Source organism: Protopterus annectens, chromosome 2.part0, assembly GCF_019279795.1.
Source record: "Protopterus annectens isolate FY-2018-M chromosome 2.part0, PAN1.0, whole genome shotgun sequence".
NCBI lineage: Eukaryota > Metazoa > Chordata > Ceratodontiformes > Protopteridae > Protopterus > Protopterus annectens.
Window position 1 is genome coordinate 135,487,224 of NC_056728.1, and position 24,786 is coordinate 135,512,009.

The window sequence follows — 24,786 nt, forward strand, 5'->3', positions numbered from 1 at the left end:
TGGACTAACCCGGTTAACAAATGTCAATAAATAAATTAAATAAATAAATTGTCATTGACTCTCTAGCAATCCAGGCTTTAGAAGGTGATTATAAGGTTCGCCTGGAATGCTGCAAATCTAGATGGCAAATAGCACGTATGGCAGATCGACCACCAGGATTAAATGACATGATCAACATAAAACCTTTTATTTTGGAAGTGAATCATTCGGTTAGAATAAATATGCCCAATCTTGTTTGACTTTAGAAGATAAGCAGGATCGAGCCTGGATAGCATTTGGATGGGAACCCATTTGAGAACATCACTTTTTGACAATGGATTTTAACACTGTTTTTTGATTGGTGGAAAATGGCAATCAAAATCTATGATTGGTCCTATTTTCTGATTGGTAAAAAAAGTCATTACGAGCTATTGATTGGCTTGTTTTTAGTGTATGATGATTGGTCCTGATACCAGAAAATGCTTCTTTTTTGAGATTTTTTAAACTAATTTAAATATTGTATTTCATTAGGTGCATGTGCTTTGAATGGTAGTTGATTAGTTGTGTGTGCTTTTTGGCACCAAGTCTGGAGAGTATTTAAATGGTATGGAAACATTTTGTAAAAACATTCTAAGGAAGTTCTATTGTGAATATATTAAGGAGCAAAAGCGCTTAATCTTAGAAAAAATTATGGTATCACTTAATTCTGACATAAATATTGAACATAAAATGCATAACTCACCCAGTTCAAATGCATGAAATATTAAGTACAGATATATACACAAGTCAGTTGTATGCTAATAAAAATTAATATAGACAAGACATTTAAATTTCAGATTTCATATAATTTATTAATTTAATTCTAATGCAGAACCCATTACTCTAGCAACTTTAATTTTATAAGAGCAATGTTTAAAATCTGTCCTGATTGGGTCTGTATTGGATGCTCGAACGTTTAAAAGTTTGAGTGTCATATGGTCAACACCATATGATCAAACTTTTAAAAGTTTAAACATCAAAAAATAACACAACCTACCTGAATGTTTTAAGCAGGGAGGCAAGCCCCCCCTGCACCCCCCACACCCCCACACTTTAAATATACTAACTTTGAGATTGCACTACAGTGCAGGAAAGGGAAATCTTCCCATTCTGTGTTGTACAGAGATCTCCATTAAAAGATTTGAACTTTCAAAAGTTCAATCATATGGTGTCGACCATATGACACTCGAACTTTTGAAAGGTCGAGCATCCAATATAGACCCGTCCTGATTTTGGGCCTTTCTCCTCCCATCAATTTCCGCTTATGGAAAGAAGTTGAGAAGTATGGCTTGGATAGAAATGTGTCCTAAAGACGTACCAAATCTATCTATTTTTTTGTTTCCTTTTCTCATAACAGTACTGTACCCTCCAATACTCAGATGCTTTTCCAAGAGTTAAGAACAATTTATAATCAAGCTGCGGTCATATGAGTGGTTCATTATTTTCAACAGTAAATTCCCAAATTACTGCTATGTTTTGATATCTGTTGATGGTAATTGTCAGCTAATAACGTGTGCCATGTGAATGTTGCCAATGGAAAAGAGTCCTATTCGTATCTCCTTAATGGCAAATTACAGTATGATCATTTCCCCTGTTTTGAAAGCTCATTTTAAATGCAACTTATATATATTGTGAAGCTAGTCCTAAGCAAACCTCTCAACTGTCCCGAATTACTTGTTTTTTACCGAGTTTTGGGGTCCAAAAAAGGGGTGCCACGATTCCTGAGTGGCACCCCTTCATTTCCGATTTATTTGCACTTTTTTAAACTTTTTTCAATTTTCGCGCTTTGTGAGCTGACGTCATCAGGTGCGTGATGACGTCAGCTCCACCAGCCTGTCAGACTTGCTCGCGCTCGTACGTAGCATGTATTTCCGGCTCTGGTTCAAATGCATTTGCGAGCGGCAAAGTTACCAGAGCCGGAAAGGATTTACTTTTACTGGCCTGGAATGGATCTATTAATTTTAGAAGACGCCGTCGCTCGCTCAAAGCCAAGGACTGGATGGATCTATTTATTTATTTTAGAAAAAATGGACGCTCACTCATCGCTGGAGTTTCAGAAGATGCTTGCTGCTGTTTTGATAGATTTAGAGGTAAAAATCAAGAATGTTAATCTTCACGTGTCCGTTTCTGAGATTTCCTGCAATGTACTGCGTTTGTCAAAAAAAAAATGTTCTTTTTAATATCACAGATTTTGGTTATAAGATTCGCAATGTAGAAAATGGAAGCAGCAAATATTGGGATATTATCATTTTAATGTCAGAAGAGGTCATAGGAGGAGTTGAACTGAGGTGTGGTGTGGCTTAAGGACCGTCAGGGAGAAGGGTAGCAAGTAGTTGCGCTCTGCTTTTCTGTTGGAAATGGCTGGATTATTCTGAGACTGGCTTGAGGAACCTTCTTAATTATGTTTCAAGCAAGACCTTTTTGATAATAATTAATGATTAATGTAACAGGTGTAAGTGAAACAGCATAATTAGTGGAAGTGTACTACTTTACAGCATATTTTAGTTGCCCTTTTTGTTTTGTTTTATATTTCCTTTTCCAGAATATGGGGAGTCGAAAAGTGATATAATGTGCTTACATGTTTCATTGAAGGTACCCATTTTTATTTAATGTGAGAAATTCAGTTTCCTTTAATGTATGAAAATAGTAATTGTTGGCCATAATTTTAGTATAGCTTATTGTGGGTAGTGAAACTATATGTTTGTAGTACTATGTGTAAATAAACTGGTGTAGTTTCATAATTTGGTTCTTAAACTTATTCTGGCACGATTTTCAAATGTCATTCTTATAATTCATTTTGTTTCAGCTAAAACAGTGAGAGAGAGAATGCATAAAATCACTAATGAAAAAGCATGTTGCACACTAACTAGAAGGCATAGAAATAAATGTTGGTTGTGAGTACCCAGTGTAATGCATGCACTACAGTATAATTATAAACTATACTTATTAGGAAGGTTTGTTTTCACTGTGACATTTGTAGCCCCAGAAGAGATGTTGTAATGAAAGTTTCCTCATATTTATAGTGCTGTTTTGGTATTTTATTTTCTTACTGGAAAAGGTGCATTGCAGTATGAAACCACTATTGCTGTGGAATTATTTTGAAGTATAATTTAAATTGTACAATTTATGCTTGATTCATAGTCATTAAGTACTGTTACAATTAATGTTGAAAAACTGTTATGTTATATAGAAATACACATTTTAGATTCTGTTTGGCAAAACATATTTAATGACACATCGGGAATGACTCATTATCTGGTCTGCTACTAAACTGAATACTTAAAGATATATATTTTTATAAGTGAAATATACAGAAAGAAAAAAAAAAACACTATTTCAAATAAAAACTGAGTTCTGCCCTAAAGCCAGTATGTCATGCAGTTTAAAGAACACAGTTTTCCCCCTCAGGTCTTATGAACCATATTTTTAATTCTGTTGTAACTTAAGTAGGTTATGCAAGATATTTCAGTATCTGTTGCCATTTTCAAATATTACGGCATATAAGGACCCTGCTGTTGACCAAGTGCTGCATGTCAGCTGAGCTAATTTTCAGAATCAAACAGTAACCATAAGTACAAATAAATAACTTGAAGTTCATGTATTGCAAGTGGTGGTTCAGGAAATAGTTGCCTTAAATATATCTAGAAAAAATAAAACATCGTATGATACATACAGTGGTGTACAAAAAATGTTAAAACATGCAACTCAAAAACCATATGACCAGTTATATCCACACAGTGGAATTAGCAGTACATTTCTATTTCTTATACAATGATTTTCAGATTTTGTTAAATCTGTTAACCTTCTACTTTCTACCTTCTGACTGATGTGCTTTTTGTTTCTTTCGAGTAAGTACTATGCTTCTTTTTACTTACTAAAATCAGAGTTAACATCTTTAAATGCAAGGGGGCTCATTTACAGTAATTTGTTTCCAACTTCAAGTATAAATTGTAAACTAGATTTACATGTTAAGATAACATTCTAGAATATCACTGATTCAGCAAAGTTTTTGTAGCAGATGGCATAAATGTATTTACCCCAGATTTCCAGTGGTGCTTGCACAATTATAGAAATTGTATTACTTGTTGAAGTTGTACTTTTAAAAGCGGTGGCTGGTGAATGCTGCAGTCCTGAGAATGTCCTCCTTTAAACGAGATACCTAGTAATTATGAACCTGATGGCTAGCTAGTGCAATGCAAGCTTGGTTGGAATTAAATTGTCACCCCCCCCCGCCTTTTTTGATTTTCTACATGGAGTTTGCTGTTTGTCAGCTTTCATCATCTCTCGATTCAATGCAGTTGATTTTAATGTTGTAAAAGACAACTGTATTTTAGTTTTATAGAGTTCGAAGTTTGATACACGTGTGTATTTTGTGCTTAATATTTTGTCCAATGTGTTTGGTGTCCCACAATTCCAACGGAGTGGGCGGGGTTACATAATTATGCATGTAAAGTTTTTATGTTAATTAGCGTACAGATTTGTACCTATTTTTCATAGCCTTTGTCCAGATTTTTGATTATTTCAGGTTGAGAGGTATGGTCCTAAGTACACTATTTTAAGATTTTGGCATAGCATTACAGTGTGATAGGAATGTTAGTAGCTTACATCAAAAAGCAATTCTGAAATGAATTTGCAAATCAAAGAAAATTATGTCAGATGTAAGTAAGTTGGTAAAGATGGAATCTGTAGTGAAATGTTTCAGAAACTAAGCTGAAACAGAACCTAAATTATAAAGGCATTTAAAGTTTGTAATCCAGGATTGAGAGTGGCAGCCTGAAACAGAAGTGCATTGCTGTTAAGTAATGTCACAGACAGTACTTGCATAGGGTGTCTGTTCATTGTAAGAACTGTGACATCTACCTCTTAGGATGTAATTTTACCCTTATTTCAGTGTGTCTTGATTACTGTGCACAACTACTGTTAATCTTGTTATCTTTGTGTTTCAGGCATTTTTTGTCGATCATAATTCCCGCACTACTTCATTCATTGACCCCCGCCTTCCTCTGCAGAGCACCAGGCCGACAAGTGCCCTGATGCATAGGCAACATTTAACACGGCAGCGAAGTCACAGCGCTGGTGAGGTATGTAGGACACTAGCTGTTATGTCACTAAATGAATGGTACTGTTCTTTCAGCTGTACTAAGCCACTAAGAGCTCAGGACAGAGGTCTTAACCTAAAGATTAAGGTACATTATTGAGTCTGCATTTGCTGAGAATCTCTTGAACTTCAGAGTATGTAATTGTTTTTAAGTCATTATGTGACTTGAATGGGAAAGAGCATGCAGAATAAATGCCACTACTGTTTATAAAACAATTATTTTGAATGTCTGTTAGCATGCAGGCTTTAGCACTGTTGTGCTTTTACATGTAACTGGTTACCTAGTAATACACAAGCAACAAAAACAAAAGTGTGGATTATGATGAAGCTGACAGGGTGTACAAGTATGTGGCATGATTTTCACACACAAATGCATTATTTTTTATTCTCCTCTCCACTGACCTCTGGTTATGTGGACCTGGTAACACTGCATTTATCTGTTAGAGTATGAGAGATCAGTGGGGGGTTATAAGTACAACTTCACAATCACGAACACCTTAGAAACCAAAGTATAGTGAACCCAGCCCTGAGCTGTATTTATATAAGGACATAGAACGCCTGCATATTACACTTAGACACACGACTACCTGGCACAGTGAGCTGGTAATCTGCATAGCTATGTGATTGCCTTTAAATACTCATGATTCAAGTTTGAAGGTGAGGAATTATAAAATTCTTTATGCAACTTAGGCAAAAGAGTATGGTGTTCAGTTGATAAGGTTTCTGAATCATACCTGCAGAGGTCTAAGATTTAGTGCTGACTACTGGTCCCTAACTCTGTGGTGTCTGCATGTTGTGTCTGAGTACTCATGTTTTCTGCTGCTTCCAAAAACATGCTGTCTAATCTAACTATTATATTTATACTACATTTACTGTTAAACATGTGGCTTAGATTATAGCTGCAAAGGGTTAGAGAAAGTGCCATTTACTTACGTAGGATTAAGGAATGAACTATAAAGACATTTTGCTCTTATTTGAAAATTTCAATCTGTATAATCACTTCTGTTAGACATCTGTCAGAAACTTGGAATGCCATAGCCCAACACAGTCTTTATTTCCAAACTGTTATCCTTCTCTGAGGCTGTTGGCCAAACCTGAATGAATGATGGTGGCTGCACAAGTTAGAGGCCCCAGGCAATGACAATTCAGAAAGACCCATGAAGCTGCTTAAATGATTGCTGGTGTTGCTTTAATGAACAGATCAGCAAATCTTCTACAGAGCTGATCACTCCCGTAGTCCTGTAACAGCTTGTTGGTAGGGCAGCTGACTCCTCCCCCTTTGCCTGACCTTTGCTATGGTACTATGGCTTTTGATAAGTTTTTCATTGGAGGCACCAAGGAGCAACCACTGTGGGTGTGCAGACCACCTCAGCTGATGCCTTTCTACCTGGAAGGGAGGCAGCTCTATTTTGAGGTACTCCAGGGTTGCAGATTACCAGTTTAAATGTGAAGAAATTATTTTAACTGAACAGGCAAGGCAAAAAGCTGCTTTACTTGTTCAGCCAGAAGATTTTTCTCCTATTTGCATGTTCTTTGACAGTAAGATTCATGCAATGTTTGTCCAAGCTGCTAGTAGTCAGAAATGTAATATCTCATTTTCTGACCCCTGACAGGTGTTATGAGCTAACATGAAACTAGAAATACGAGGACAGCAGTGTGGTAGATACAATTTCATCAGATTTAGCATTGCTGAATGGCACTTTTACTCAAACTTTACACTGTTATGACAGGGAATCTATATTCTTATGAAGAGTATATTATGTTTTATATTAAATATGAGGGTACAAGGGGAAACCCCCTGTGTGGTGATAGGAGGGCTTTGCACCCCAAAGATAATATGTCTGCAAAACAAGTTTTATAACTTGAACTGACTTTTCAAATGAAATGGCAATTACTTTCATGTTGTTTCCACTTCCACAGTATAAGTAAACTTAGCACTGATGATAGCAGCTCATATGTAATATAACCAGGATTTTACATGAAAAACGTTATAACTTTTTATGACAGTCTACAAACAAAGGGTTATAATCTTATTTAATGTTTTGTGGTATTAATTGATTTTCCTTGCACATAATACCTTTATTGAATTATCACTTGTGACACAGGCAAATTTACATTTGTACAAAAGTAATCAAACTGTATTAACAAATTAACATTAGCAAACATTATGCTTCACATTTACTGCTGTATATCATATAACCTAAGCAACATTACATAAATTATTCAATTCCTGCCCCTTTTTTTAAACAAGAAACATCTTTATTAAATCATCACTTATGACATAAGCAGTCATACATTTATATAAATGAAAACGAACACTGACACAATCCCAGTTGCAAGCATTTTACATCACAAACCATAGTGACACACACCCAGTTGCAAACATTATACATCACTTATAATCTACCCAGTCATTTTCAGTCAAACATTACATAGCTCATTTAAGTCCTGCTTTCTTTTAAACCTCATTCCTCCCGGTATGTATTGTTCCCACAATTCCCATTTTTTTCCTATGTGAAGTAGTGAATATAGTAACAGAGATAAAACAACTGGAATTGAGATCTTTAGAAAAGGGTAGGAGCAACTACATAGATGTGTAGCATGTCATTCATTCATTCTTTCTTCATTGCCCACTTTGCTCAGTTCATGGTTGCTGATTTTCTGGATTCTACACAGGCAATCAGTGGTCACAGACCAGAGAAACTGATCATGGAAATAGACATGCTACCAGTCCATCACAGGATGGACACACACACACACACACACACACACACGCACACACACACACACACACACACACACACACACACACACACACACACACACACACACGCACACACACGCACACACGCACACACACACACACACACACACACACACACACACACACACACAGCTACTGGGAACTTAGGGGATCTACCCTATCTCACAAAGAAGCACCCAAGGCAGGAACCAAACTGTTGAACCAAGTGCTACAATGTAGTAATGATAGTCACTGCAGGACTGTGCTATCCATGTAATTACCTGTCCTCTTTGTCTTGTTTCTGAGATGCAGCTGGAACCTAGAACCCTAGACCCCTAGTGTTTTGTTTTTAGCAAACAATGCAGATATGTTCACCTCTGCTATGAGTGTAGTCCTCATATTTGGGCACCACGAGTGACCCTACTGAGAGTCATATTTTAGACAACCCTTAACTCTCTTGGGACTTAATCATAAAAAAATTGTATAATATATGGTCTGTCAATAGCCAAATGCTCCTTGTTTGGTGTTTGGTGTCTGTGGAAGTTCCTGTGAAATGGCCCTCAATTAGCACTATGAATAGTAACTTTCCTAACTACTCCCAACACCTCCCATGTGAGTATATTGCTGTGACCATGTCTTAGAACAATACAGATAATTTTATGGTTGTAGATGCTATGAAGGGCATGAGTGGTGAACATGAGGAGGAAGTGGTGATAAAAAATGTTCTTTGAGAATCTATTAATACCTTCCTGAGGGAATGTGCCCAGAAGTCATTGAACCAACCATGCCACCCTCATTTCCTGATGCATCTGTCTTCAGCCATGAGATCAGCTTTTAAGCATTTCATGTCATCTACCTCTTATTAATTACTACAGAGTGAGCATCCCTTGTTTTTAAATCTCATTATTTTATGCTAAATTACAGTTTTGTTTTTGCAAACATTTGCCACACTCATTCACTAAAACATTCATTCAGCTTGCTTTCAGTGGGTCACACTGCAGACTCCCCCACCTTGCAGTCATCTGACTTCTACTGATAAGGCAATATGGAGTCAGTCACCTTACAGTATTCACACGCAGAGTGAGCAAACATTATATCCGTCATCTTTTCCTGATATCACTCAATTCTAACGGTGGCAAACGTATTTAAATTCTATTAAAGGAATGCTGATAGGGATTGTATGGATAATCATATTACATGGACATATAATGATAAACGTATGCTGATGCTGTGCTGTGTGTATTTTAATCCAAGGCTAGCTACTTTGTATTTAGTATTATTATCTTTCTGAGGATCGTGGTATTTTACTACTGTGTTGCTGATGTGATGAAAGAGGCGTCTTTTTTTCTTCCTCCATGTTTTAGGTAAACAAGATCTAAGCTGTCTAAATGGTGGGGGTAAGAAAGTATTGCCTTATCTTTAAGGCATTTAGATTTAGAGGTTGTTGTGGGGAGTCTTATTTACCTGTCTGCAAAGCCACCTTGTGTGGTATGTTATAAAGTCAACAATTTTGTACAGCTTGATTTTTGTATTGTTGATTAATTCCCATGTACCAACTTTACTGATTTATTCCCATGTACCCACCTTACTGGCAGCTACCTCTAGCACACAGTGAGTGAGAGTGTAACAGTAGTTAATATGTGATTGATTGATTTGCTGTGATTTACTTCACTGGCTAATAACTTTTTAGGCTTGTGCTGTATCTTCTATTACTTTTTCATCCCGTCAGGCCTCATCATTACTGGCCTGCATTGGGTTTAGTTGCTATTCTAGTACCCTCTTGGCCTTACTCAAATTATATGAAGCTGATTGTGGACCGTAAAGTTGTCCCATGGGCTCGAATCATCTGTGCTTCTGATTTTTTTATTTGTGCACTACCCACTCCCTTTCCCAGTCATCCAACGTTGATTACATCTGAGGGCAGTTCCTCTCTGTAGATTATGCCCCCATGAAGAAGCATATCAATGAGCGCTCCCCACACACACTTAAGATGGGCATATCTGTACCTTCCCTGTCAGTTGACAGAGCAACTAATCGAACCCGGGTCATATGGGCCATAGTCAGAGCTTTATCCCTCTATGCCACAAGAGCAGCTACCTTGTTTTACTTCTTCAACCAAACACCCACATTAGAAGATCACAGAATAGATTAGGCATATGTGCAATCTAGTAGAGGAGCTATAGACATCTGATAGACTTTTGTGACCATAGTAATTTTGCTTCATTGTCTTTAACCTACAGATGCCAACATTTTTCCTTTTTTGCTACCTTCTCTTACTAGCAGCTATTTTTGTAAGTAGCAGTTTGAGTAAATGCATTATAACAGTAGAGACAGCTGTCTTTCATACTTATTTGAGTGATTTCATTTTACACCATGTCAAGAGGTGAATCATCTCTTCTTGGTGCATGTTTGAGAATAAGTGTGCAGGTTAGTAGAACCAGCCATAGAGAAGAATGACCATCCCATGCTTATCTTGCCTTGTCCAAGGAGGGTGTTGCTGAGCTACTGGCCATCAGGCATGCTGGGGGAAGTATTCATGCTGGTACTGATTATGCATGCACATAGCTAGGATGAGGGAGAAGGCATGTAAAAGTATTATTACTAAGGGTGGATATTTGTCACAGAAAAATGTGATAACAGTCAGGCTATGATCATGAGCAATTTTAATAGATTTTACAGTTACTGGCATATTTTTTGATATGTGTTTTTTTCTATGCCTTCTGGCCATCACTCAATGATACAACTGCTGTCACCCATTTTTTCCAGTTTTGGAGGCAAGAGTACAGCCCGATGAGGTTTTTCCTTTAAGCCCTATTTTTCCATTGCACATCCCTAAATGTTTCCAAGGGTTGGGCATGTAGCGAAATGGTGGAAGGGCTTGTCACTGGTTTCTGTGAATAAGGATACTCCCGTGGGCCCATTCCTCTTGAAGGGCGACATTTCTGTTCACTTGCAGTCTCCACTGGAGATTATAAGCAGAGTGCTTATCCTGGGACACATGCCTAACAGCCCCCTCCCCTTAAGAGAGGTGAGTAGAGTCCACCTCCTTCCTCAGTCAACACCTCCATTACCCTGGTCAGAGACTGAACTTCGGCCATCTGAGGTACAGTCGCAGTTTCATTCCTCTACACCACTGAGCCAAACAGTATTTATTGGCAGATTTGGTAACTCAATTTTAAGCGCTGTAGATGTACTTTTAGCAGAGTGGTATAAAATATGGAAATAGTAACAAGGGCGTATCACTGAACAAATGAAATTATGTTTCAGTGTTAGCAAGATATAATGTGTTTGCTTTTGACAACATTCATATGATTAATTTTTTCAGCTTATTTTCTTACAAGCTAGTTTCTGACTATGTCCTTTGAGGCCACACACAACTTTCTTGTACTTGCTGTGCTATTTCAGACCAGTATGCCTCTCAACCTAAAGACATTGAAAATAGGAACAAAGATCCTAAAAAATAGGAATATCCAGCTAAAAATCTGGACGTCTAATTAGCGGGTTCCTATTACCTGATTGAATGTTTAGGTTAGCGAACACCTAAATGTCGATCTGGTAATAGCGAAAGCAAAAAAACGCGATGACTGATTTAAAGCAGGGAAAAAATTCCCTTGGCTGTTATGTGGATTTTACCCCTTTCCCCACTGCAGATCTATTTTGGAGTTGGTATATTTAGTTGGGGGGGGGGGTTGGGCACAGCCCCCACTTCATTTTGGTTTAAATTTTTTTTTTTGAGGCTGGGAGAATTCATTCCTTACTTTAAATCGGCCATTTGCTGTTTTAATTCTTCAATATTACCAGCTCGACGTTTAGGTATTTGCTATCCTAAATGTTCGCTCAGGTAATATAAACACTAATTAGCATAACAGTTTAATATAAAATTGCACAGAACACTTCCACTAGGAATGTGGGATATTACTTAGAGACATATTTAAAATACCGCAACTCACAAAATGATGGAAAAAACATACAAACATTATCAAAAAGACAATGTAATTTCTGTAGACTTTCATGAACTACAGCACAAAATTTTACCACAAAAGTTCATTTATTTTTGCTTCAGAAAAAGGAAGATATGTGGCCTCTTTCTTTTTTTTTTAAACACCTTTATTGAATTATCAGTTGTGACATAGGCAAACTTACATTTATATAAAAGTAGTTAAAGCATGGTAAAAAAGTTCACATTTACAAAAACTATACATCACATACATTGTTATATATCCTATACTCTAGACAACATTTCATAAATTATTCAGTTATTGCCTTCTCATAAACCTCATTCCTCTTCCAAAACATTTTCTGCATGTATTGTTCCCACGATTTTTATTTTTTATATAATTTACTCTTACTCTTTTCTGAAGATCCCACCACCTATTCTTTTATCTTTGTTATAGTATTCACTACTTCAAGTATAGTTGGCTTAGATTTTGATTTTCAAATAATTGCTTTTTTGGCAGCCACAAGAATTAAACTTAAAAAGGCCATACTACGTTTAGGTAATTCAGTTCCTGTATCCCAACTCAAAAAAATAATTTCCTTAGTTACACTCACTTGTTCACCCAGTATTCCAGACAGAGTACTCTGTAGGGAATTTTTAAAGTCTACCAACTCATTACACTCCTAAAACATATATTCCCAGTTACCTCTTTCTTCCCCATCACACCTCCAACATTTGCAATCTACTTGAGGAAAAATTCTTTGGAGTCTGCTTGGACTGTATAAGTATCTATGCAAGTAGTTCCAGAAAAAAAATCATAAATCTTCTAGATGTTGTTGCATATTTGGGAGCCATACATGTGTTCTCCCATTATTTCTTTGTGAACTGCATATCTAATTTCTCTTCTCAATCTTTTCTGACCTCATTTGATTGATTCCTATTGTTTTTGTGCAGTATTTTATATTCCCTACTAATTATCCCTTTTTATCAGCAGCTTCTGTACTAAATTCAATAAAAAACTCATCCAATACAGGTCTTTCATTTAGGATCCCTCTATTCCTTTCTCTTTGTCTATATTGTAATATTAATCCCTGATAGGGAAGACAATCACTAGCCGGCAAGCCAAGTGTCTGCTTGGCTTCTTCCCATTCTGTTACCTTTCCTTCTTTAATTATTTGTTCTCAATACCTTGATTATTTTGTCAGCTTCCTCCAGTAAATTCCAGCTCCCTCTTCTGCATTTTCATTACCACTAAATGCAGTCATCCCTATCAGCAGGATTTCCTTTCACCATTCCTGTGTTGGCTTAGTTTTTAGTATACTTTCTGGTACTTAATGAATATAATATTCTGTATGAATGTTATTATTCTCCTTAAGGATCTGAGTCCAAATTCCCATAATTTCCTTATTTCTTGAATTACCCTCTTAGTTTATCATCACCCCTTTCTACTTTGAATTGCAGCTTTTTGCTTGTGTTATGTATAAAAGCCTTAAATATGTTGTTGTAAAATTCTGTATGACTGTTATTATTTTCTTTAAAGATTTGTATCCAAAATACCATTCTTTCCTTATATCTTGAATTTACCCACCTGCTTTATCATCATTCCTTTCCACTTTGAATAGTAGCTTTTTGCTTGTGTTATGTATAAAGGCTTTAACTATATAGCTGTAAAATAATCCTTCAAATCAGGTACTCCTAAACCTCCTTGTTCTGTTGGGAGGATCAGCTTCTCCCTCTTGATTTTTGCTTTCTTTCCCTCCAAATAAAATCCTTCAACTCTTAATTACTGTCCGCAACTTCTCATGTGGTTGATAAAAATATGCTTGACCTGTCCCTAAAGGGACTAAAAACATTTTTACTGCTTGTATCTTGCTGTCTGTATCCATAGACAAGAGCTTCTTACTTCTCAGGTTTTGTATTATCATTTGCTTAGTCTCTTCCTAAATATCCTTAGCTACCATAATCAAATCCTTTTTAATCTTAAGTACTTCTGTGACATCCCCACTCTGCACCAGTAATCAAGGAGCCCAAATCCTCACCACTGCACTGGAGAGGGACGTTCACTTGGAACAAAAAGGGATACACCCAGTATTTCCAGTATTTCTAGATATGGCTCTCTGCATCAAGCACAATTTCCCTTAAGAGCACACAGGGAACACACTCAATCCAGGGTCAGGATTTCTCTAACTGTCTCCCTCTAGGTCCCACTAAGACTCCCCACTGGCACAGCTATAGAGTTGAGACCTCAGCCGAGTGTCCAAACCACGTTCTCCAGCACCCTGTCTGTGAAACCAGCGCTTTATGTCCACTGACACAAACACACACACACACACTTTTTGAGATTTGATTTTCACACACACACACACACACACACACACACACACACACACACACACACACCCCTGGGAAAGGCTGGCACAGATTTACTAGCTATGAACCCTTCTGCCCAGACTATAAGGTAGTTATAGCACCACCAGACACTCCAAAGCCACCTACTCTAAGTCTCTCGCAAGGGTACCCACTTATACTGAGTGAAATTAATATTAATAGAAATGGTAATGTTGGCCAAACAGCAAGGCTTTTAGGAGTGGCCCCAGCATCACCTAATAAATATAAGCACTCTCAAAGGTTAAAATATTCTCTAAAGGACCAGCCACAATGAAAAGTTTATATATATCTAATAATAAATAATAAAAGAACATGAACATAATAAATATCTATTTACAATAAACACAGGAGTTTTAGTCACAGGAAATATTAAAATATCACAGACGGATAGATTCACACAGACACTGAAAAACAGTTAACTTAATTAATCTCACTATATTTTCCTGACTGATGTAAAGAATTACTGTTCCCTAGTCACTTAATAGAGTAAGGTAAGATGAAGTAGGTGAGGGGTCCTTCTCTGTCAGGTTACAAAAACAGACTGCAGTGAGACTTCAGTCTCATCTAGTATTAACCATCATTTTTGTCCTAGACTACAGAATGACATCACATACATCTGGTCATCTGACTTCTGGTTGCCATGCTAGCCCCCTTGGCCGGAAGCTGCCTTGATTTAGCAGACGTGTCAATAATACACACACAGAGAGCCTTGCTAAGATCTGCTACAGCTCCTGGAAATCATAAAACAATTTCAAACCTCCACCCTTCCAGAAATTAGTTCACCCCAAAGACAATGCAGAAAGCTTCCTAGTACATAATTTTTGTTTCTGGCTGTATTGAAAACTGTAAGATACGATCTTTATGGCCTAATCCAGATAATTTAATTTCAAACTATTTTCAGAGTTAGGTTGATTGAGATTAATCTCTTCTCTTCCAGTATCCTCTGTTAAAACATATACATTTAAACAGTTACAATAATACATGTATATTTCATTTTCTGTCCAACAGGGCACACCGTTGGTACATTTTTGCAACAAGCTGCTTTACAAATACATTTTTCAACACAGGCATCTATACAAATCAGTTTGATATACAAATGGCATATAATTTATTACAAAATTCCAGCTAGCTGTGCTGCCATATGTTACACATCAACTGCTCTACTTCTCCTGGCATAGCTGGCAATACCTCACATGTCACAACTTTATTTTATCATGCCCCCATTAATATGTGCATTGCTGGAGCATTTCATGTGTGGGAATATAGATTATAGCTGTAGCCTTTATTTTATCTTCATTAATTTTATATTCCAAAAAAAAACAGAACTGTCTTATAATATTCCAGAACACTGAGATGTCCTTTTCTGGTTCCATTAGGTAAAAATTAATATCATCTGTAAATAAAGCCAACTTTAACACTGTACCAATTATATCCTTGAATTTCTGAATCCCTTATTTTCTCTGCCAGTGTTTCTAAATGTAACAGATAACAAAAGGACAAAGAGGCACTCCTGCCTGGTTCCTCTGTTCAGACACAACTTAACAGAGAGGAACCCTGCCCCTTTCATTTTTGCCTTCGATCCCTCATATATCCTTTCAATTAACCTTATTATTGTATCAGGAAATGTAAATGCTTCCATTGCCCTATTCATAAAATCCCAGCTTACTCCATCAAATGCTTTTTCTGGCATCGAGACCCACCATTAACAGCAGTGTTTCCTGTGTTCTGTTAATGTTGTTAAATGTTTACCTCCCCTACACAAAACCATATTGGTCCATATCTATTGATTTTGTCATTTCCTTTGCCATTCTTTTATCCATTATAGAGGTAAACACTTTATAATCTTGGTTTAGTGTTGAAATGGGCCTATATGAAGCTGGAACAGATGGATCTTTACCATCTTTAGGTATTACAGCCACCATAGCTTTTCTCTTTTTCTTTAAATTATTGGTCCCATTAGTATGTTAGTGTGGTTTTATGTGTACTTGACAGCTTCAAAAATCACATGCGATAAAGGGGATTTATAAAATTGTGTGAAAGGGTAAATGAAGCCAGAAAACAGGGACATCCTAAATCAGGCCTGAAAAGAATAACATTCCTCTAAAATAGGGACACTTGAGAAGTCTTCAGGGCAGTACTTAGAAGCACAGGCAGATTGAGTAATATGAATTGTTAACATTACATACCTCATTCAGCAAGGTGATACTTATTTCTTTTTGAAAGGACTTATTTTTTGACTATTTTATTATTTAAAAAAATAAATTTAATCTTCAACATGTACTAGGTTTTTCAGGTAAACCAAAAAGCACTAAACAAATGACAAACCAGGTAAACCAAACGAATGAGCTGTAGAAAGCACAAGTCCAAGGCTGACAATAAAAAATGTAAATTTAATGTAAGCACATGCTTTCGGAGAACTCAATGGCACTCCTTCCTCAGACAAAATCTCTGAATAACGTATGTACTAGGTTTTTCATACACAAGGAAATGTAAAATTATATCTTACCACTATCAAGATCCTACACAATAAGTAAACAAAATGTCACATGATGTGTAAAAGTCACTCCTATTCCCACCTTTTTTCTTACCATGCGACAATGCATGCCATTTGATTAGAAATATTTTAATTTTTCAAATTGCATAATGTTCATAAAAGGTGTGGTGGTTTGCCTGAACTGGACCTGAAGAAATGATGTGAATGCTTGCTATCAGGAATACAGTAATTTGTATTGCTGTGCAGTTTTGTGGACAGACATTTGAAACCATTGTGGCTGTCCAAGAAACCAGAAACAGCTAAGTAGCATTGGTAAAGTCAGTGAAAGGGTTGCTGTTCATAAGTCCATGAGCCCTGGGTACCAAACCAGACCATTGCAGAGGATACAGTAAGGTGCAGATTTTCGTATTATTTTCAGTACCACTGTCACCGTTTATTAAAAGAATCTGAATGGAAATGTGTAGGAAGGTAAATGTGAATAATCCTCTCCACATGGCCAACATTTTGAGCTTGTGCAAGATTTCTTTAGGGACAGGGGAAGGTTGAAGTGGTGAGTAGTGCATACAGTTTTCTTACCATTGATATAGTTAGTTTATTTTCAGTAATTCCTCACAATGAGGGACTTGATATGTTTTTTGAAAGTTTAAATTTGAGTGGTAAGATTGATAAAAGCAGGATAAATTTGTTGTATAGTTTGATGGATACGGTTCTGTCTAACAATTTCATGAAGTTTGAGGGGGAGTACTTCAAGCAGTGCTCGGGAGTAGCAATGGGTGCCAAGTGTGCCCCGACCTTTGCCAATCTAGTTTTGTTGGCTTGGGAGAGGGAATTTGTGTTTGCATCAGTATTTCATTCCAAAATAGTGCTTTATAATAGATTTCTTGATGATTTGCTCATTTTGTGGGGGGGTGATGAGGAAGAGGCTGTTCAATTTGTCAACTACCTTAATGGGACCACTAAGTTCTTGAAGTTTACTCATACTTGGAGTAGGGACAGTATTAATTTTTTGGACATCACCATCATCAAGGATGGTGATGGTTTGTTAAGTACTATTTACAGGAAGGATAATTATTCCAATTCACTATTACATTTTAATAGTTGCCATCCCTTTCATCAGAAGAAAGGGGTTGCGAAAGGACAGATGGTCCGCACATCACGATTGGTTAGTGATGAGGGGATGTTCAAGAAGGAGATATACATTCTTATAGGGATGTTATTGGATCGTGGTTATCCATTGAGTTTATTATGGAAAACCAAGAACAATGTATACAAAGGGAGAAGAACAAATTATTCCCCTATTTTGAGGAATTATAGGGGTTCAGGTGGTTTGGTGGTACTCAATGATGTGGAGATGATGAGTGAAGGAGAAAAGAAAAAAGATAATTTTGGGTATGACCCTGTTTTTGCCTTACAGTTTAGTGAGAAAGCCTCTGAGATGTGTACTGTGATGAGAAGTTTGTGGGACAACATTTTAAGTCCGGAATTAAAGACTATTATTGGATCTAAACCTTCAATTGTTTTCAGTAAGGGATCCAATTTGAAGAACATTTTAGAAAGGAATTCTAGATTTGTTAAGTCCATGATGAGCAAGTGTGGAGCATGTAGGGCTTGTAGGTTTATAGCGGAAGGGCCGTATGTGTGTGTGGCCAACTTTGGACGTACTCTGGGATGTCCGGGGGTTTGTAACTGCAACAGCAAGAATGTTGTTTATATTGCTTCCTGCGCATCATGTGATGCATTTTACATTGGAATGACGACGCGTAGGTTAAGGGATAGGGTGTTAGAGCATGTGAGAAGTGTGAGGATTAAAGATGTGCACAATGCCCTATACTTGCACTCTGTCAAATGTTCTGGTTTTAAGAAGTTTGTGTTTTTTATCATTGAGCGGGTGGTCGCTGATCAGGGTGGTGACATTGGGAATCGGGTAGCTCTTCTTGAAGCGGAATGGCAGCTTAGGCTGAATGCTTTGAAGCAGCCTGGCTTAAATGATTGTGTTTCTCTGAAGCCAGTTTTGAGGCAGAAATCCTATTTGATATGATATGCACAGTGAATTGTTATATTTATAATGTCAAAGATTAAGATGTATATATATAATATATTACATGAAATTATGTGATTTTTTATGCATAGATATATATATATATATATTTTCTGTGTACAATGATTATAAATTATATGGAATTATATAGAGTTAATTCAGGTTTTTTATGTATTAGTATATATTCTTTATATTTTACATTCTAAATTTCATCCATTCATTTTATTTTTATATTTTTTCATTTTTATTTTTATACATTGCATAATATTTTTACATTATAAATATTATATTTGGTCAGGTTGTAATAGGTTTTGCATATATTTATATATATATATATATATATATATATATATATATATATATATATATATATATAATTTTATATATATTTGTATGTAACATTTTTGAGTATTTCTGAGTGGTATGTGTGTTTAAGAGATGATTGAATACTTTGTTAGTCAATTATTGAATCATTGCAATCAGTGAGTATATAAGTCTTGTCTTTGTATTAGAATATTTGACTTTGAAGATGCCAAAGTGTGTTTGGTGAAAGTGCTTAGTCTGTATCAGTTTGTATTAAAGAAGTGTTTCTACAACTGCCTGCTTTCTGTGGATTCGTTTCAGCAGTGGTCTGTATTGTTTGGTGTGGTTATTTCTTTAGGGACACACAGATCATAATGTTCTTTTTCATATGCTCATATAATAATAAGCTGTACATATTGTGTGTTTCCTAACACAGAAAGTTTCATAAATGTTTCTGTCTTATAGCCTATACTTTCTCTAATTTGCCCATATTCTGGAAGGACGATGAGTGAATCAGCTGTTTCCCTATAACAGACTGTAAAACAAAAGATTAAAAGTAAACTTCACAATCATAACTGATTAGAACACAGTTTACCTAAACTGCCACTGCAGCAGTTCACACTTCATACGTTCATAGGTGAATACTAGGCTAACTGCCCCAATGGGCCGTTTTAAGCCTAGCCAATATCTCAAGGTCAGAATAAAAAAACTCTGTACCTCGTGTTATTGAGGTAAACACCTTAACCATTATGCCAAAGCCACCTTAAAGCGTAACTTTTGCAGGGTGGATAATTCCCCCCCCTGTTGTACCCATTATTTGAACTCCCTCCTTCCTTACTTGTTTATTTAATAACTCCCTGTTGACAAAGTACTAGAGAAAAGAGAAAATCTCAAATACAGCATGTAATAGTCTAGTATAAAAAGCAATGCCACAGGTACTCATTACAATGAGACAAACTATGGGCAACTGTAATTTGGGACAAATGTGTTTATTCATTTACAAAACCAATCAAATGGTTATCAGTCAGTGGAAACAAATTATCTTCTGAAATCCCTTTAACATAAACAAAAAATGATGTTTGTGAAGGCAGAGAGAGTGACTATCATTACTGTATTTACACTCATGCAAAAAAAAAAAGTACTCCCCAAAATGTCAAGTAATTCCAAAACACATGTATGCACCACAAAACTGAAAATGTGGGAGAATTCATGGCAATGCTGAAAATTCATTAAATGTTGCAGTTGTTTTAATTCCTACCATTGCTAGGAAAACTGACAGTCTTAATCTTTGCACAGCCTTGTCCTTGAAAAGTAAATTCAGAAACTAAGCATTTCTCATATATGATGCATTTTCTGATGGATCAATCTCTCCATTGCCTCACTTGCTATAATTACATTTATTGTAGAAAGTTAGTATGCAACTTTTAATTCATAACAGAAGGGAAGGTGGTAGGAGTTAAGTTGGTAATTAATGCAGAGCAAAGACATCAACAAACTAGAGTATCAATGGGTAGGCAGAGGTCATTTTAATGTACAGAAACATCAAAGTATTTAGCATTGAGATACTTCTTATTTCATTTTCAGATTAAATGAATTGAGTTTAAGGATGTTAATAAATATGAGTGTTTTGTCCAGTCAGAAATTTGAAGAACATTTTATTGATAAGTGATCCACCTTACAAGCCCCCTGACTGAGGTATTTGCACTATAAGTTTGTGTAACTGTTGTTTCACTCTTTTGACAGGTCGTAGATGAGTCCCGTCACTCTGCACCTCCAATTGTTCCCAGACCTTCCAGCACCTTAAACACAGTTGCTAGAAACCAGTATCTGGACCTAGTACCTGTAGGTATGTCAAAAGTATAGTCTGTCTGTCTGATTTTTGTAAAATGTTTTATCAGTAACATTCAGTCAGTATCATTAACCAGTTAAAGGTAAGCTGTTATCCGTCATTTAAAACCGTTTATTAGAATATTGTTATAAGAACAATTGTACAGAAGTACTAGGATATTCAACTGAACAGAGTCTAGTCCAATTCTGAAATTTGTCAATTTGTCAAAAATCTAACTGGAATCAATGCAATTCAGGGATGACTGCTTATTTTTTTCTCCTTACCTCAAAGTGTCACATCCCCTTTGTGGAGGTCCCATCTAGAAATATGGTTAATTTTCAGCAACTTTGTTCAGGAAGTTTATAATCATAGCTTAGTTATTTGACAAATTAATGACTTGAATACTCTGTTTAATCTTTACGAATACTATTGTTTGTATCTTATTTATGTAATATTTGTGGAGCTTTACTCCTCAGGCCTCCACTGAAAAGAGGCTTTGGCTCAGATGGACATACCTGGTCAACAAATGTCAAATAAATAAATAAATACTAGTTCTAGACTAGATGATCTGCATCGCTTATGATACTTTTTTATCATCTAAAATTGTAGTAAAATGAAAACATAAATGGACCAACTACATCCTTTATTTATTATTACATGCTGTAATTGATTTACCTTACTTTTTATTTCCTATAAAACTTGATTGGCTGTCACATTGACTTAACTAAAGGAAATTGGTTTAAGCCCCAATTGAGGTTCTTCATAGGTTCATAGGTGTGTCTTTACAAGTCTAGTCATAGGATTACCCTGGCATAGTGCCACCAGACCTTAGTTCCCAGTGCCTCTGTTGAGTAGACCCACTGGTGTTATCCCCGGTGTGAATTTTCTGTTTCCCATCCACTCATCAAGATTTCTCTTGAAGAGGGTCAGCGAGGTGCTCTGCTTGACATGTATGGGAAGTCTGTTCCATGGCATGGGCAGACTCTAGGTTATGAACCTGTCCCTCCAGCATGTTCTGTTAATTGTGGTAATGAGGTTGAGGTCTGTGGAGTGTGTGGTGTGGAGGGATTGGGATTTCTGTAGATGTAGTATTTCTAACAGAGCTGGGTCATACATGGCCCTGTAAGTCAAGCAGAGATCGCCTCTAAGTAGGCAATACGAGACAGAGAAGAGTTGGAGTTTTTTGAGTTTGTCCATATAGGACAAGTGTTTACGGCCTAGGATCCTCTTTGTGAGGTACTTTTGCAGCCTCTCCAGTTGTTGCAGGTGTCTAGTGAGGTCCATGCCAAATGGGGCATTGTACTCGATGACTGGTCTAATGAGGGAAGAGTAGAGGGAGACAATGACCTCTTTCTTCCTGGATGCAAAACCCTTAGTAATGAGATGTGTCACATAGAAGGACTTTCTGACCACAGTGGCAACGTGGTGATCAAAAGAGAGGCTGCTGCCAACCTGTGTTCCCAGATCTCTTATAACGTCTTCTGTGTTCATTGGACTACCATCAATTTGGTAATTCATGGGAACCGGGTTTTTCCCAAAGGGGATGACGACACATTTTTTGGTATTGAGCTTAAGGCCATGGTTCTGATACCAGATGTTGATCACAGTGAGGCCATTCTGTATTTCATTCTTGCCTTTGTTTCTATATTTTCCATACTATATACACCAGATTTCCTGGTAACTGTAGTGAGTCATTGTTTGTACTGCCACTGGGCTGTACACTGTAAATATTAAATGTACTTAGAAAATAGACAGGATTTAAACACAATAGTTTATTGGAGAACAGGCATTTTCCAGAGGGTATTAGTGTATTAGGAGAGCCTGATCCTAAGTCTACAGCTTCTCAACATGATATTAAGCTACGTGAAGCATGGAGTGAAAAAAATAGCAGCCATCTTTTTTATGCATTCTAAATGTGACAGTTTAGTGAGCATCAGATAAATGAAAAAGTAAATACAAAGAAAAATAAAATAACTTGAGTAACAGAAGTAACTGCAATAGCTATTACAATGACTTGGCATTATTTTCCCCTCACTAACTGTGGATTAAAAAGTCACCTTTAGTGAACATGGGAAAAATAAAACAAACGTGATCAGGTATGTTTGTGTGTGTGTGTGTGTGTGTGTGTGTGTGTGTGTGTGTGTGTGTGTGTGTGTGTGTGTGTGTATGTATGTATAGATACATACATACACACATATATATATATATATATATATATATATATATAGATATGTGTGTGTGTGTGTGTTTGTGTTTGTGCATGTGTGTATGTATATATACATACATATATATATATATATATATATATATATATATGTATATATATATATATATATATATATATATATATATATATATATATATGTATATATATATATATATATATATATATATATATTTATATATGTGTGTGTGTATAATTATATGTATGTATGTGATAGTGAGTGAGAGAGACAAAGTGTACATACCCCTCAACTTGTTTGCTCAAACGTTCTGGACAAAGCCAACAATAATGAAGTGACAGAGATCTAAAATCAGAAAGGTAGATCAGTGACACTGTAGTGCAGTATAAGAGGGGGTCCTGCACTTATGAGTCTGCCATCCTTCAGATGACATGTTAAAGTGAGGTCCCATTTGCTTGAATTGTTGGTAGCTCGGGTAGATGTAAACGATCCTTGTCAGCTATTGAAAAACCAGGGGTTCTTTATTAAAAAAAACATTATGTACAATACTGTTTATAACCATACATATTTACAAATGTATACAGTGTACAAATTTCCATTCCGTTCTGTTATTGTCATACAGTCATAGATATCTTGCTTTTCATTATGTTAAACCTTCATTATCTTGTTTGACCCCACTCCTTTTTCCATGACCACCATCTATTTTTTCTTAAAATTACTACTAGTCTCCATTTACCATTAAACATGATTTTATTTAGCATTTCATTCCAAATGGTCCACACAAGATAAAATAATCTTTTATCCATTTTGATAACATATTCCTTATTTTATAGCTATAATATCCATGCATATTCATATCTATTTCAGTTACCTTTTTTATATTTTCAAAAAAATTTTCTTTACACAATTTTTACCCAATTTTGCAACCCTTTTGCATTGTATCAGCTCAGCAAGCTCCTGCCTGGTGCCCTGCAGAGTTCTACAGCAGCAGAGAGACAAAAGAGAGACTTTGGAGTAATTAAGTATAATTTTCTGCATTTTCTTGCTGCCTTTAGCTAATTCGCCTAACAACGGCAATTTTTAGCATTTCTGTGATTTAAAAAGCTTGTTTCAGCTACATATTGTACTTATTTTACTGCCTGCACTTTTACAAAGTCGTTTTTGTGTTTAAATTACCTGTTTAATTGTTATAGGCTACACACTCAAGTGTGATAGCCATTTCTGTGCATTGAAAGTGTTTTTTTGATTGTATCGGCTTTATTTTCTGAAAAAAAGCAAAAAAATATATACTTGTTTCCTGCCTTTCTAAGCTAGTATAGTCCAGTTTTCAGGTTAGTGCTGAATTCAGGGCTGTGTTACAAGTTTCTTTGTTTGCCCATACCTTACTTGGATAGACGGAAGTTTCTCTGTTCACCTGTGAAAGAGGGGAGCTTTGAGCAGCCTATCTGTCCCTGGAGGAGTGGTTTCAGCCCAGAAATTAGTAGTTTATTGACCATTTGGGCTAATTTCTCTCTCTTTCATTTCCCTGCTATAAAAAACGCATTTGCAAGGTTTTTGCGCTTGTATACAGCTCAGCAAGCTCCAGCCTGGTACCCTGCAGAGTTCTACAGCAGCAGAGAGACAAAATAGAGACTTTGGAGTGATTAAGTATAATTTTCTGCATTTTCTTGTTGCCTTTAGCTAATTCCACCTAAAACACCAATTTGTAGAGTTTCTGTGATTTAAAAAGCTTGTTTCACCTACATATTGTACTTAT

At 36.3% G+C, this 24,786-nt stretch overlaps 1 protein-coding gene across 2 annotated transcripts in view; it reads left to right on the forward strand.

Annotated features, from left to right (window-relative positions):
• The window catches only part of HECW2 (HECT, C2 and WW domain containing E3 ubiquitin protein ligase 2), a 2,117,141-nt gene that overhangs the window by 1,630,417 nt on the left and 461,938 nt on the right, over window positions 1–24,786 (forward strand). For both annotated transcript variants that reach the window (XM_044060621.1, XM_044060622.1), the window contains 2 exons: window positions 4,965–5,099; window positions 20,763–20,865. In XM_044060621.1, the coding sequence (XP_043916556.1) occupies window positions 4,965–5,099; window positions 20,763–20,865 (238 nt within the window). The remainder of the gene's footprint in view (window positions 1–4,964; window positions 5,100–20,762; window positions 20,866–24,786) is intronic.